This window comes from Aplidium turbinatum, chromosome 6 (assembly GCF_918807975.1).
Source record: "Aplidium turbinatum chromosome 6, kaAplTurb1.1, whole genome shotgun sequence".
Taxonomy (NCBI): Eukaryota; Metazoa; Chordata; class Ascidiacea; order Aplousobranchia; family Polyclinidae; genus Aplidium; species Aplidium turbinatum.
Window position 1 is genome coordinate 9,206,506 of NC_137477.1, and position 15,509 is coordinate 9,222,014.

At 37.3% G+C, this 15,509-nt stretch overlaps 1 protein-coding gene and 1 long non-coding RNA gene across 2 annotated transcripts; one reads left to right on the forward strand and one right to left on the reverse strand.

The window, feature by feature from the left end:
• Positions 1-1,270: 1,270 nt before the first annotated feature.
• LOC145772714 (uncharacterized) lies at positions 1,271-6,199 on the reverse strand. Its single transcript, XR_014289313.1, has 4 exons — positions 5,929-6,199; positions 3,000-3,184; positions 1,953-2,081; positions 1,271-1,445 (listed from the first exon to the last, which is right to left on the reverse strand). It is a non-coding gene; the product is annotated as an uncharacterized LOC145772714 (long non-coding RNA).
• A 4,606-nt stretch (positions 6,200-10,805) lies between these two features.
• Positions 10,806-15,361, forward strand: LOC145771600 (programmed cell death protein 6-like). Its single transcript, XM_082583306.1, has 5 exons — positions 10,806-11,052; positions 11,828-11,963; positions 12,844-13,002; positions 13,329-13,438; positions 13,973-15,361. The coding sequence occupies exons 1-5, from the start codon at positions 10,852-10,854 to the stop codon at positions 14,072-14,074; spliced, it is 708 nt and encodes a 235-aa protein (XP_082439432.1). The 5' UTR covers positions 10,806-10,851; the 3' UTR covers positions 14,075-15,361.
• The last annotated feature ends 148 nt before the right edge of the window (positions 15,362-15,509 follow it).

Here is a 15,509-nt window from a genome sequence, read left to right on the forward strand (position 1 = left end):
AGCCTAGGGCCCCCACTTTTGGGGGCCCCCACCTCAAAGAAAAAAATCTACTAATTTTTTTAGTCGCACAGCTGGAGATTACTGCTTTAATTCGTATCTCAAACAAGCAAGGGTGGTTCACCCAAATGTGCTGCGGTGCTGCAGCACCCCTGCCCAACCCCAGTTATTCAATTTTTCTTCTTTTTTTTAACAAAAAACATACTTATATTTGATACTTTCATATCCGAAAATGGTACGGATTACGGGTCAAAGTTATGATAATGCTGCCAATATGAGTGGCAAGTATAACGGTCTTCAAGCTCTTCTGCGCGAGAAATGTAGTGTAGCTCATTATGTCCCTTGCACAGCACATTCACTTAATTTAATCGCCAGCTTAAATGTCCTGTAGAAACATGCCGTTCTGCCGCTGAGCTTTTTGAATTGTTGCAAAGCCTTTATTCATGGCTCGTCTCGTCTAATCATCGTTGGCAAGTCCATCGAAAATTCCTAGATGGTTTGCCTGTTTTGAAGACATTATCTGATACAAGATGGTCAGTTACCCAGCAAACATTGTACTTCGGCCCAACGTAGTGTGACAGTTGGTAAAATAATGCTCCTCCGTTGGCACTACGTTGTGGCCGAAGTTGACCCAACGTATCTTGCACCATTCGTCGCAGTTGGGACAACTTCTTCAAAATGTTTGGGCCAACGTTATCCCAACTCTGCACCCAACGTAGTTCATCGTTGGTACCCTACGATGGCCCAACGTATTTTGCACCATTCATCGCAGTTGGGACAACTTCTTTAAAATGTTTGGACCAACGTTATCCCAACTCTGCACCCAACGTAGTTCATCGTTGGTACCCTACGATGGCCCAACGTATTTTGCACCATTCATCGCAGTTGGGACAACTTCTTTAAAATGTTTGGACCAACGTTATCCCAACTCTGCACCCAACGTAGTTCATCGTTGGTACCCTACGATGGCCCAACGTATTTTGCACCATTCGTCGCAGTTGAGCCGACTTATTTTAAAATCTTTGGGCCTACGTAATCCCAACTCTACTGCCAACGTAGTTCATCGTTGGTACCTACGCTGGCCAAACGCACTTTGCACTTTTCGTCGCAGTTGGCCATACATATTTTGCACTAATCGTTGTAGTTGAGCAACGTTGGTTAAACTTAACCTGCAATTTCAAGTTGACACTGTCCTGATGATCCAATATGCCAATACGATGACCATCTTCTTATACTGAGCAAATTTAAGTCAATGATGTAAACAAACGTAAAGTTGTTGAAAAATACATTTATTCGAATGGTAAAATGCACCACCCATGCACAATTCACAGCTACGACAAGACATGCATAAAAGTCTAAAAACACAGTGGACTGAGGTACTTCATGCCTCATCAGAAGACTGCGCCTGGATGTAACAACGTGATCTGTGGCGGCTCAAACGCAAGTACCTATAAAACAATATGCAACATTTGTAAAGAAAGCAGGGATGAAAGAAAATATACTGTACAGTGCAAATTAGGTCGTGTTTACAGCACCGTGAAAGAACAGACTCTAATTGCTACACATCCCATGGATGTGTATGCAACACCCGGTTATGTTACAATAACAAGCATTTTTTTAATACATCCTAACATTCCTCAGTATGTTTTAATTCTGTAATTCGTAGCCTATACGATGGGGTGGGGAATGGGTATACCGTTATGTTCTATCAACCTCTAACATTAATGCACATTCGTTAATCGTGTTAATGCGGTTTGCCTTCTCTAACCAGTGCAAATTATTATTGTTATCGTTTGATAGATCTTCGAAGTCAAGTCTTAAAATGTGTGTATATTTCTTGAAGTTCTGCTCCAGCAATAAACTAATCGCTGGTTAAGTAAATAAAAATGCTTTTATTGCCCTTATTGAGAGAATAGTAACGATTTGTCAGTGACGGAGAGAACAAATGAACATACCCGCAGTACTTTTTGTAGCAAGACGTTTAAGCCGGCCCCCATCGCGGTCTTCCCACGTCTTAAACCAGTCGCCCAGTTTGTGGTCGATTTCTTGTAGAGTGCATGATTTCGTATTGCTCTGGACAACATCTATAAGTAAAGCAGTTTTGTAAACAAATAATGTTACATCGATTTTTATTTTTACACAATCATCTACAGCAGTGGCCAGCGGCTCTTAACCTGTGGGTAATTACTCAATCTGGGGAAGTTTGAGGTCTTCCAGAGGGCAATGAGCAGGACAGTGCAAATTATTACCAATTTTTAATCAAACTTAAATCATTGTTGGGTTTGGCTTTGGCTATTCCATTCAATTGATTGCCAAAGACTAATAAAATTGGTACGAATGGAATTAATTTTATGCTGCTGTTTGGAAGTCTTCACGAGAAGATGCAGAACAACGTGTTCTTGTCGAAGGTTGCTTATTTGTGCAACTTTTTCTCTGACATAAACGCCTTGAACTGCTTGCAGGGCAAATGGACAAGGTTATGGGATTTAATAGACAAATAATAGATTTAAGATGCCCAACATGCTTAATTGCTTAAAGTGGGGTAACGGGTCAGAAAAGGTTAAGAACGTTGCTCTACAGAGTCTACAGTCTGTTTCACGTGCGTGGCACGATCATCAGGAGAGCTGTAATAAAAATAAAAGCGAGGACATCACCATAAGCATAGCCGCCGAACCCAGGGAGGTCGGCCTTCCTGACCTTTTCGCAAGGCCACCCTTCCCTGCGAAATCGGCCAGATCAACTTTCTAATCTCATCTTTTTTACTGCACACGAGTAAACAGCAGGTGTTTTTCAACTAGATCTAGACTGAGGCATTAATCAGGGATAGTAAACAGCAAATTGACAAAAAAGATTACGAAAAAGGTAAACTTCAGATGCTGCAAAACTTATGATATATCCAAGGTTGTTATTTCATTGAAAATTAATCATGAACAGTAAGTATTCTTTCTGGAGACGATATCATACCAACAAGAGGTGAATACAAAACTTAAACAAACACTTACCTACGACCATGTTCTTTAAGTTTTGCATGGATTCAAAAGAAAACTTTTTCTCTCCACTTAATGTATTTTCCCCTTCCCGGTCCGCGAGACGTAACTTGCGACTTCGTTTAACATCACCTGAGGCATCAATCGATTAACCGTGTCGTATAGGCTTTTTCCTCCTAGATACGACACAGTTGTTTGAACTGCAATAGAACAGATGGATGTTGAAATGCATAAGCCGAGATCGTTAAAACAGCATAGAAAGCAGTCCCATCAAACAGTCGCGGTGCGTACCAGGCTACCAGCGTACATAGGTGTCGAAATAGGGTGGGCCGGGTGGGCTTTATTTTAACAAAATATGTTTTGCCCACCCTGTTTTCATGACACCTATGAAGTGTTCGTTACAATTATTTCCGTTTTTGTTTTTAGCTGAATTATCCAACCAACTGCAGTGTAACCTCTGAAGACTTGCAATAAACAAGATCACAGATATGCGTAAATCAAACGCACAATACCACATTCCAATTGACAACTTTGAAGGTGGGTATGTAAATGAACCCAAACCTCCAAACAGTAACATTGATACCAACATCAGATTGTTCCAAATTCCAGTTATTAACATCAAGGCTAAATATTTTCACCAAGTTGTCAACTTAAACCTCAAAGATATCAAGCATCTGCTCATGTATTTGGATTAAAACGTAGAGATGGCCTCATCACTATCAGACAAAAACTAACGTCCCGAAAGCTGACGAAATTCTTCAATACCAAACACGATTTTAACGTTTGTGCAGACTAATACTGTGTGATGCTGAAACCAGCTTTGAAATTTTTGTGTTTTCAATATGGAGTTGTGTGATACAAACCATACAACAGCATGTCTGTAAGAATGTGAAGGACTGATTCACACTAAGCGTTTTGACTCCAATATGACATTTGAAATACAAATTAAATATGCACACAATGAATTCAGTTTATTTAAGAATTTCTAAAACAAAACTATATTCTGCCTCATTGAAGCCGAACTGTGACAGTGTGAATCAGCCATAAAAATAGTGGGTTACTCGAAGTCCACTTTGAAACTAGACTGTTTTATTGATTCTTTGATTGCTAAGATCAAGTGTATTTATACTAGAAGAGGACTTCATTTGTTTGAGTAAGTTTTTAAAAGTAGTTCTACTTGATGGGGTATGTTTCACAGTCATAAGATCAATCATTATACACTTTTGACATCGCACCCACTGCATCAGTGCTTGATTTTACTTTAAAAAATCAGTAATTTGCTTGTAACTTTTTTCTGTACATTTTTAAGAGAAAGTTCTTTGGAAATAAGATAGAAACATGTTACTTCTGCAGCATTTAAGCCAAAAACTAACTTTCTAGTATAAGCAGTTATCAAGATATGGCAAAATTAGCTATTTTCAGCTCGTTTGGTGAAATTGCACGGCCACTAGAGGGTGCAAGAACCCAAAATTATGATAGAAGTATTTCATTTGATATTTGGGGCCATATATATATCAAGACCACTTTTTGAAATTCAATTTTTTTTATTTTTCACTCCACCCTAATGAACAATTCGTACCCTCAGTTACCTTGAAAAGATCAAGAGAAAAAATTAAAAAAGCAGTCGCTGATTGTAGTCGCTGATCGTAGTTTCCGCAAACATTTTAAAAGGATTAGATATCGATTAGCTAGGCATCGGTATTCGCAAACAAACAAACTGAAAAGATCGAGAGAAAAAAATAGAACATTGCTGATCGCAGTTTCCGTTTTTCCGCAAACATTTTAAAATTTCCGGTAATGCAAACATTTTAAAATTTCCGGTAATGCAAACATTTTAAAGTTTCCGGTAATGATTCTAAGAGTTTGCCGAAGTCGCTGAACGCAGTTTCCGCAAACATTTTAAAAGGGTTAAGGTTTAGGGTGTTTCCGCAAACAAACAAACTGAAAAGATCGAGTGAAAAAAAAATAGAACAAAGCCGAAGTTGCTGATCGCAGTTTCCATTTTTCCACAGTTTCCGCAAACATTTTAAAATTTCTGGTAATGATCCTAAGAGCTTGCTGAAGTCGCCGATCGCACTCGCAGTTTCCGCAAACATTTAAAAAGGGGTACCTCTAAATACCCATTGTCAGGCATTAGACAAATCCTAGACAATGCCTTGAAATTACCGACAATGCCTGAAAGTAGCTACTCTACAATGCCTGACAACCCCTGAAAATGCTATAATGCCTAACAAACCCGTCAACTACTGATAATGATCGACAATGCCTGGAAATTCCCAACAATGCCTGAAAGTAGTTAGCCTACTCCACAATACCTGACAACCCCTGAAAATGCTCCACAAACCCCCAAAAAGCCTACTATGCCTGACAATGGGTATTTAGAGGTACGGTAGGCCTACCGTTTTAAAAGGGTTAGGCTTGATTAGAGTTTCCGCAAACATTTTAAAAGGGTTCGGGATTAGGGTTGATCAAAGTTTCCGCAAACATTTAAAAATTTCTTTAAATGATCCTAAGAGTTTTTGTTTGTTTGCGGAAAAATTTTAAAATATTTGCAGAAACTGTGATCAGCGACTTCGGCTTTTTTTTATTTTTTTTTCGATCTTTTCAAGGTACGAACTGACGGTACGAATTGTTCATGGTGGTACTAATTAGGTTGCATCCGATGCCGCGCAATCTACTTCATAAAACAATCTGCAAAAAACTTGTGGTATATACATAATGCGGTGATAGTAGCAACATTCGAATCCTGATAAAAAACTTCTCGTTGACATAATAGTCATTTTTATGCCACTTGAAAGTGAAGATACCACTTTTTGAAAAAATCGAGTAGGCTACTTCTAAAAATGTTACTTCAAAACCAATAAACAGGTCACGTAATTGCCGTAAAAAGTATTAAATAGTTTACCCTGAAGAATAGATTAGAGTCAACTGCAATAAACCTTACCTGAGTTTCATGATGATCATTCATTTGGGCAGTGCTCTCATAAATGAAAACCTGAAAGTCCCCAAAGCTACGTCTAAAAATTCCTAGATTACATCAAAGTTCCCTAAATCATTATTACATTCAAACAGTTTCACGTTCTGAAACAAAAAGCAAGAGTTAAGCGGTTTAAACAACAACACTAGCAAAAACCATTCTACATAACTTTGTTGTATTAGTGGGCAAAGTCTCACAGCAAAAAGCAGTACGGTATGTTAAATTACAGTGATGTTTAACATTACAGGGATACAGTGAAGATTTCCCAATGCTTATCACATGCTAAAAATGACATAAACTGTGCACGACTATCGACTTATTCATGAGAGCTAATTCGACTAGTAATTAGTTGATTAGTTCATGTGCTTCAGCATCTGTAGGTGAACTCTTCATGAGCCCTTGCCAACTGCAACAATTTAGCTCGATCCCTTAATCCCAGTTTGTCAGCTGACTTCATACCTTGGGTGTGTAGCAAACCAACTAAACTTTCTGACTTTAAACTGTTCCTGTAGTCAGTTTTAATGTTCTTCAAGCTATCCGTACTAAAAAGTCATTCAACTGGGGCATTTAAACATGGTAGGGACATTAGGCAAGTGACTACTTTGCTATGAACTCAAATACGGAAGAAAACTTGACAAATAAACTTCCATTGATTCTGCAAGCGAACAAGACAAAAGTGCAAATGCAAATGGCGACTGGCGTCCAACTCCATTTGGGTTTTCGCGCGTTTTTTACGATTCACGTCACAGACAATTGTAGTTTCTGACTGCGCATGCGCATCGTCATCTCTTTATAGCGAATTTTGAAAAAGCACGTTCAGATGTCCGCCATTTTTTACAATGTACCAATTACTCGCGTTTGTCAATGCTTTAGATATGGTGTGCTGTGCATATGGATGTAGAAAACGAAGAAAATACAATTCAGATGATAAAAGGAGTAAATATTATTCCAAGATATTTACCAATCTCTCGGATCATGTGTTTGAATGCACCGTTACCAATAATCATATTTTTAAACTAGTCAAAACTGTGTAGGCTACAAATGTTATTTAAAAATTAGGTTTTACCGCATTGGTAAGAAAACTTGCAAGCAAATTCAAGCTAAATTGGTTCGTAAAACGCTTAACAAAAATTCTGTCTTAACAAACGTCTGTAGACGTTGAATCAGTGTAAAAATGACAGATTTTGTTGTATGGCTTGGCTGTATCAGCGCAGCTTTCACGCAAATTTGAGACAGTAACAATGGCGAATGCCTTTTTTTAATTTCTTCAATCGAGATGCGCTGTCTAGTTGTTATAAGATGTTTATGGTTTTTTTAAAGTGCTTGCCTGAAACACATGGTACGGCAAACTGTGTCCAATTATTCAGCTCAGTGTTGTCATAATTTTTTTCGAAAATAAAATGAAACCTTCGAAAACAAAAATGAACGGAGCACGTAAAAATTGCGAGATGAAACTACAGCCCTGATCAATTTTAAGAAGGCAGAGTATAGTTATATAGAGCCATAGTAGAACACTAAAAAAACTAGCTGCTGCTAACAAACTTGAAAAACTGCAGCTAAATTTGCAAATTAGTGTTTTTTTTTCAGAATTAGTGATCCTCATAATGATGCATGATTTAGAAAAACATTTCAAATTTTTTTTTTACTTATAGCAATAACGTAAAAAAATTGAGGGGTTACCGTAGTTCGCCCGCAAATAATGACGTTGGCCCAACGTTCTGTACAACTGCACACCAACATTGGAAAAACCGACTTTCTAATTCCAAGTTTTTTTGCATTTTCATTGTCCCATTACAATTGTAAAAGGAATACGATGAAGCAAACTTAAACAATTCTTCGAAGGTATCTTCAATTAAAATATTTCAAAAGTTGGCAAAGTTGGCAAAACTACACTACCCTCAGCCAACCCGAACAACCGTCAGCCTACGTTGGGCCAAGGAAAAATGTTTACTGGGTAGATATGATGCAGTTCTTCTTCTATCGAGTCTTCTAAAGTTCGTTGATACACCACAGATTGACACATTCTTCCGCAACGGAGTTATACACTGACAGGTCCCACCTACTGCACCGTGTTGAAAGCCGAGGGCAAACAAGAAGGTGATCCGCTGCATAGGCGTAGCCAGGGAGGGCGAAAGGGGCCATGCCCCCCCCAAATTTTCCAAGTTTGGATTCCAAAATTGAGTCCTTTGTTGAAAATTTAATAAAGTTTGTAGAAATTTATATCGTTTTCCAAGACATCTGGCTATTAACACCCCCAAGGACTTGTTTTAGACACACAGAAAGACACCAATAAATTTTGCAAATCGTAAATCGCGCAAAATTTACGCGATTTACGTTTATTTGACCTAATTTATGGAAGCAATTTCAGAATGGCTTACTCTGTTGGGTTTTCGTGTAGTTATTGAGTTTTTGTGTAGCTGAGTTTTTAGTGTTCTCTAATTTTAGCTGCACTTTTTTCCCGTTCGTGTGTAAAAGCTACCTTTAATAAGTTAATAGCTGTTTATCTGCTAACAAATTTCATACAAATATTAGTCTAAAAGTGTTTTCAGAAAGCACTATAATCCAATATTTGAGTGTAATTTTTCAAAAATTTTCCGGGGGAGCATGCCCCCGGACCCCCCTAGAATACGCGTGCCTTCGGCACGCTCTAACCCCCCTACCACTTTTATTGCTTCAACCCACCAGGATACGCCACTGCACATCAAGTGGCGATGGCTTTAAATCAAACACTTTGTTGTTCTCTTCAATTCATCAAATATTTGGCTCCCCCCAAAATTTTTCTGGCTACGCCACTGGTCCGCTGTTTGGGGCTCGGTGCCACAGATACATGCAACTGGGCTCGTGTCGTAGCCCCACTCCACCATTCATTTTTAGCGAAAAATGTCACTTGATAAGGGCCCCCACTTTCAGCTCAGCCCAGGGCCCCATAGGCTACACCCTTAATCCGGCCCTGCCTAGATGGGACAGCCAAAGATGATGTGGTTGGCTGTTTGCTCCGTCGCACTGCACTGACACGCAGCAGAGTCATTGCACTGACACGATGCAATTATCAATGGGCTGGGAGTAATAGGTAATCAATTTTAATTTGATGACGTCAGAGTGACGTCATTTAAAAATAAAAAATATTTTTTCAAATGTGAGTTGTCTCTTTCTTATACACGTAAGAAAAAAGTTGAAAATTAGACTAGAAACTTGCGCAAAAAGAAAATTGCACTTTCGACACTAGCGGCGCAAGGTGCTGCTAAAAAAACGGCCATAACTTTTTTTGCCAAGGATCTCTGGTTGGAGGAGAGTAAAAATCTTAATCTAGAGGAGTTAAGCTTTCCAACGATACCTAATTTGTTAAGGTCGCAATTTATTCCAGGTCAATACGTTTTACGCTTAGACTACTTTAGCTCCACCTTTTTTTCAAGCGGAGGTATTGATATTTGTCAATCACTTTTTGTGTGAATTGTGCGCTGAAAAAGTAGGCGAGGCCAAAATAGGCTTGTGCTGAGTTGTTTTAATTTGTCATTTGTAGTTTTAACTTTTTTGGTTGTCCATTTTGTTTGCTGCTGCAAAGGCGAGAGCAGTCATCAGCAACATAAGGCTTGCACTTACTATGGTGTTTTTTCTAGGATATGTATTATACACTCGTACAGTAGCCTACTGGTAAAAGCTTACAGCAGTTTGGCCTACAAGGTATAAAAATTTTATTCTACTGTAGCTATCAACTTAAATTTTAAACTGCTTGTGTGTAGCATAAACCAAATGTTTCCTTGCATCTATGCTTTTGAGTACAATAAAGTAATGTCTGTGGCTTCATTTCAGGTTGTAGCAAGTGAACAATTAACTACGGTAGTCCTTGGACCTTGATATAATCCATTCATTGGATTTCACATTTTCCTTGCAGGACCTTAGCTTGAAGGTGACTGTAAATAGCCTTGCTTGCAGATTTATGAAATCACAACAATGTTTTGAATGACTTTACACTGATAAAACTGCTATTGTAAGGTGCATAGGTAAATGTGAACAAACATCTACCGGTATAAAGGAAAGTGTTTTAGGAAACTGTTGGATTGGTCCATCAATGTCGCAAATTTAAAGTTTTGACTTCTCCATGCATGCGGCTGTACAATACACAAATTAAATTTGTTGGACAAGTGAAATATTTAGGTATACTGATTGATGATACCATCAGTGATGACGCAGATATTAAAAGGCAAGTGCGATCTCTTTATGTCGCTGCCAATCAGCTTAGGTCCAAGTTTGGAAATTGCTCTACCGAAGTTAAAAATGTAATGTACCAATCATATTGTATGCCAATGTATGGTTCGCAACTATGGTGTAATTATAAAACTTCTACTTTAAATCGCATACGAGTTGCTTACAACGACTCGTACAGAATTATCCACAATTTGTCGAGATGCGACAGTGCTAGAGTGTATCAGGTACAGAACGACGTGTTAACATTTGATGCTCTATTAAGAAAAAATTGCTATGCATTTGTAGAACGTTGCAAAAGATCAATTAATCCACTTTTGCGCAATGTTATGTCTTCTGATTACTACTTTAATTCTACATTTTATATTCACTACAACAGTATTTTGTACGTTGTTTGATGTAGCCTGCTTGATGTTGTGTTAGTCTGATATTTTGTGTGATGACTGTTAAAAATTTGAATTCTATGGACTTTGAGTCTGATTGCAAATAAATAATAATAATAATATGTTGAGTTTTGAGCTACTCACCACATCACAATATGGGAAAAAGATGTCTCTCACTTAAACCACTTGAAACCTACAAGCCATAAATATGCTAGTTATACCTGACAAACATATTTTTTATATATTTTTTTCAGACAGAGTATAAGTGCTTTCATCATAGGTTATTTTTAATTTGCTTAATCAAATGGCATATAGACCTCCTCAACAAGGTTATGGTCAACCAGGCTACGGTGCCCCGCCTCCACAGCAACAACAGGGGTATAATGCTCCACCACCTCAACAACAACAACAGTATGGCATGCAACAACCTCCACCACAGCAAGGATACAATGCTCCTCCAACTCAGCAATATGGTCATCCAGGTGGATATGGGCAACCTCAGCAGGTCAGAGATCAGGTTATGTTTAGCGGCTATAATTTGATTAATATGTAAGCATTAAGTAATTCTATTTGAATAGGACCCTTCTGATGATCCGTTAAAGGTGAAACAGGCTGTTAAGGATTCAGATAATAACTACCGTATATTTGATTTAAGCATTAAATCAAATATAGTTATTACTATCTGAAGCCTTTACAAATTGTTTCACCTAACGGATCATCAGAAGGTCTGCAAAAACATGCAAACTGTAAAGAATCGATAATTCTGAAAAGATATTAAATATTACAACTGTAATTTAATCTGCCAACAAAAATCTCTAAACCTGTACTTCCTGAGAAGATATTAAATATTACAACTGTAGTTTAATCTGCAAAAAAAACCTCTAAACCAGATTAAATTACAGTTGTAATATTTAATATCTTTTCAGAAATATCGATTCTTTACAGTTTGCACGTTTTTTCAGACCTTCTGATGATCCGTTAGGTGAAACAATTTGTAAAGGCTTCAGATAGTAATAACTATATATATATATTTGATTTAATTCGCTCTGCTTTGCCTTTTTGCTTGGCATTGAGCACTTTTTGTAGTATTAATAGTTTTCATTGATTTAAGCATTAAGTATATATAATATGCATTTGATGTCATAAGAGACCAGTCTATTAATGAGAACAAAATGCAAAAATTAAATAAAAAATATCAAAATGGATAAAGCCCACTTTGGTTTTCAGGTGATGACATGCAAAAACTACAAGTGTTTTAAGCAAAATATTTTGTATTTCAGCAACCAGACTTGGGCAGCATTTTTAGGCGTGTTGATAGAGATGGAAGTGGACAAATTACCATAAAAGAATTACAGGAGGCTCTTTCTAATGGTTCTTGGCAACCGTTTAATCCTGAAACTGTTCGACTGATGATCGGTGATGCTTGTTTCTTTTTTTTTGCACATGTGTTACATTTAATATGGCCAAATAGTTTTGTTTACAAAAACTGTTGTTGTATTTGTAATAATATGCCGGAAGCCCTGGTCACTGCTTGTTGAAATCAGCGTGAGGAATGTCTTATTTTTCCGAAGCTACATTCTTGCGTTAACTGCAACGCGTTTACTGTTCAGTTTAATCAGTTTGACTTGTGCACTGGTAGAGAGTACGCTTATAGTTCTTTTCCCTCAGTTAACTTCACTAATAAAAAGGATTAAACAAAAACAACATTTAAAAAATGTTTTACATTTCATATAGAATACCAAATCTTGGGAATTATTCCATTTAGTGTTACAGCACACACAAATTCAGTTCTGTGTTGGAGTGAAAGATATGTGATTTGGAAAAGAAGTAGTGCAATTTATTAGAATTGGAATCAATATTATGGATACAAAAATATTTTACAATTGTGTATACATATAATTTATAATTAAACTTCTGCTCCTGCAAGTTTGTAATGTCCTTTGTCTGTCCTTTAAGAAGTGGTTGTTAATTTTAATAAACACTTCAAACATATGCATATTTTTAAAGTGCTTTTTTCATGTGTAATATTTTCTGTTGTAAATGTAGTTTTACTTTTCAAATGGAACTCACATTCACCTACAATTTCACCAGTTGTAGTCATGATTTTACCAACACATTTTAGAATTTTGAAATATCGTTATTAACAGTGGGCATGACTATGTGGTGTTCCTAGACCTAGATAAAGCAGCTGATGGGTTGTTTTTATACCAAATTTTCAGTAAATATTTTATTATTCTTGACATTAAGTTGTACAAAATACGTATTTTTTATGTTATTTACCTTCCCTTTTTCTCAGGCATGTTCGACCATGACCACAGTGGAACCATCGGTTTTAATGAATTCTCTGGATTGTGGAAATATGTGACGGATTGGCAAAACACTTTCCGTGGTTACGACAGAGACCGCAGTGGCACCATTGATCGTAACGAACTCAAAACAGCTTTAACGTCATTTGGTATGTTTCACACTTAGAAATTAAGCGCTCGTTTGAACTGTGCTTACTTACTGGTGAGTGCACTTTGCATAACTTTGATCAATACGCTGACATATATACAGTAAAAAAATTGTTAAATGCGCCAGCAATATCATGAATAGAGATAATAAATTTTTTTGCTGATTCTCGATTTTGTGTACTGTTTGTTTTCTTTAAAACGAAAAGTACTTTTTTTGATTTCACTGCATCAAACACTTTTCAAGACCATTGCTGCCCAGAAATGTTATATACATGTCTTCTTCAAACATTAGGAGTTAATGAGCCTACTGTACTTATTTTCCGTGCAGGTTACAGACTGTCAGATAAGTTTTATGATTTGCTTGTGAGAAAATTTGATCGGCAAAATCGAGGTCATGTGGCTTTTGACGATTTTATTCAGTGCTGTGTCATTTTGCAGGTGAGATGTAATTTATTTTATACTTAAAATCTTTAAGTTAACCACAAAGCACTGTGATCTCCGATGCAAAAAACTTCATGCCATGCCTCGATGCAAAAACTTCAAATTAAGGATGGAAAATCTTTATAGCTCTGGGTTATCACAGAAAGACAAATACGTCACAGCAACACTAAACCTGGAATACAGGCTTCATCATGTGCAGTCGTTTTATACAGTAGATGCTTCAAGGAACCAAAACAAAATTTCTTATTTGCCATTGGTCGTCCGTAGATTAATGTGCTAGTTTTGTTTCTGCATTTACAACTTGGCCTACTGTGTTAGTTGAAGTACAACGGTCGTTTATAATTTTTTGGCGAAAGTAAAACCCGAGCTTTGAAACTTTTCTAAGATATTCACCATCCTCGTTGGGAAAGTGCTATGTTTTCCCACACTGTTGCATCTTCGGCCAGTTTATCTCCAATCGATCAAGGCTCTAATCATGATGCCGGTGATCGCAAAAATCACTCCACCTAACCCTCTATTTTGAATTTTCAGACACTGACAAATTCGTTTCGTGCCAAAGACACAAATCAGAGCGGATGGATCAACGTATCCTATGAGGATTTCCTCACCATGGTGTTCAGCGTTCGGGCATAGGCTCACGTTATGGGAAGCCACCGTGAACAGAAAGCACATGGGTTTAATCATTATTATCAGTTGTTTCAGTAACTTGAATGGATGAAATTGATCAAACAGTTATCACGATCGCGATAGCTACTTGATACCTCTCTTCGACTCGCTTTGTAACATCGAGTTATTGTATTAATTCAATTTATTTTTATGTGCACTAAATACCTTGTGCACTAAACACCTTTACCAAAGACCGATATCAAATTTATTTTACCCAGTTTAGTAGCCCATAATCATGTGTTGTCAATCACTTTCATGTTATTGTCCATGTAGTTTGAGAGCTTTGTTGTTCTTCGACAAAATTAACTACAAATTATCAAAAGATATTTTCCCATATTAATTGAATGGACCTTCTTGAAGCGAAGGTGGTAATTTTTTTGGCAATTGCATACTTGAAAAAGTGCAACTGAAACTGTCCTTGCTCGCAGTAGTCGCTCTTTACATAGTAAACCCGTTTGATGTAGTTTTGACACATCAAGTATGCTCATTTTAAGTTCAGGTTGTAAATCTACGTTTGTTATAAAACTACAATCCAGCGTAAAAGTATTCTTCAGAATTTCTATGCTATAGGCCTAGAAAAACACTTGTAGGCCTACGCCAATTATGCTAGAACGCAATCAGTGCACTGGAGATAAGTCGCTGTGAGAAGCTTTGTTCAACTTCTCGCTTTAGCAAATTCACGTTGTTTCGGCATCTTGCTCGGGCTGTGAATTTAAATTTACACAAGGAGCAAATCCTCCTAACCTAAGTTTCGAGATTGTATGTGTTTTTGAAAGTGTATTTACTTCACCATGAAACAAGTCGTTTTGTAAGTAATTGTTGTACATAGAACTAAACTCTGAATGCGTTACGTGATAATTAGGAACTCCAAGCCTATTTATAAATGGTGTTGTTCAATGCTTTTTCATCACTCGTTCTTTTTGTGCTTAGCGTCATAACTACAATGATGTAGCGGATGGGATTTACTTTCCCTGGTGTATATTTGTGCAGTAGCTTGTTGCTATAAGCATTCTTGTTGTGCTTATCCTGTTCAATATAAGATCCACGCAAGTGACAATCCCAGCCAGTAAATCACTCATTATTTTAACATTTGCTTTCGGTTAGTCTACTAGCTGGCTGGATCAGCAGAACATCTAAAGTACGGTACTCAGTTCACTTCCAAACACTTTCATGATAAATCTCGTGTAATTTGGCACGTTCAAGTAATGTGTTTCGTCACAAAAATTTACGGAGAATAAATGTAAGACAGCGTCACGTTTTGTACAGAATTTTGCTCCAATAAGATCGATCTGAAGATGCAAAAGTAGATGGAAGACGATTTAATTGGAAGACAATGATTTCCAAGCACACTAACGCAAACTGTTAGTTTTTGTAACACTCGGCGCATCAAAGACTGATCTAC

Excerpts from the sequence above, each read along its gene's own strand:
- LOC145771600 (XM_082583306.1), top strand. The coding sequence starts at position 10,852 with ATGGCATATAGACCTCCTCAACAAGGTTATGGTCAACCAGGCTACGGT. Across the intron at positions 11,053-11,827 it reads GATATGGGCAACCTCAGCAG|CAACCAGACTTGGGCAGCAT; the intron begins GTCAGAGATCAG and ends TTTGTATTTCAG. Across the intron at positions 13,003-13,328 it reads AACAGCTTTAACGTCATTTG|GTTACAGACTGTCAGATAAG; the intron begins GTATGTTTCACA and ends TTTTCCGTGCAG.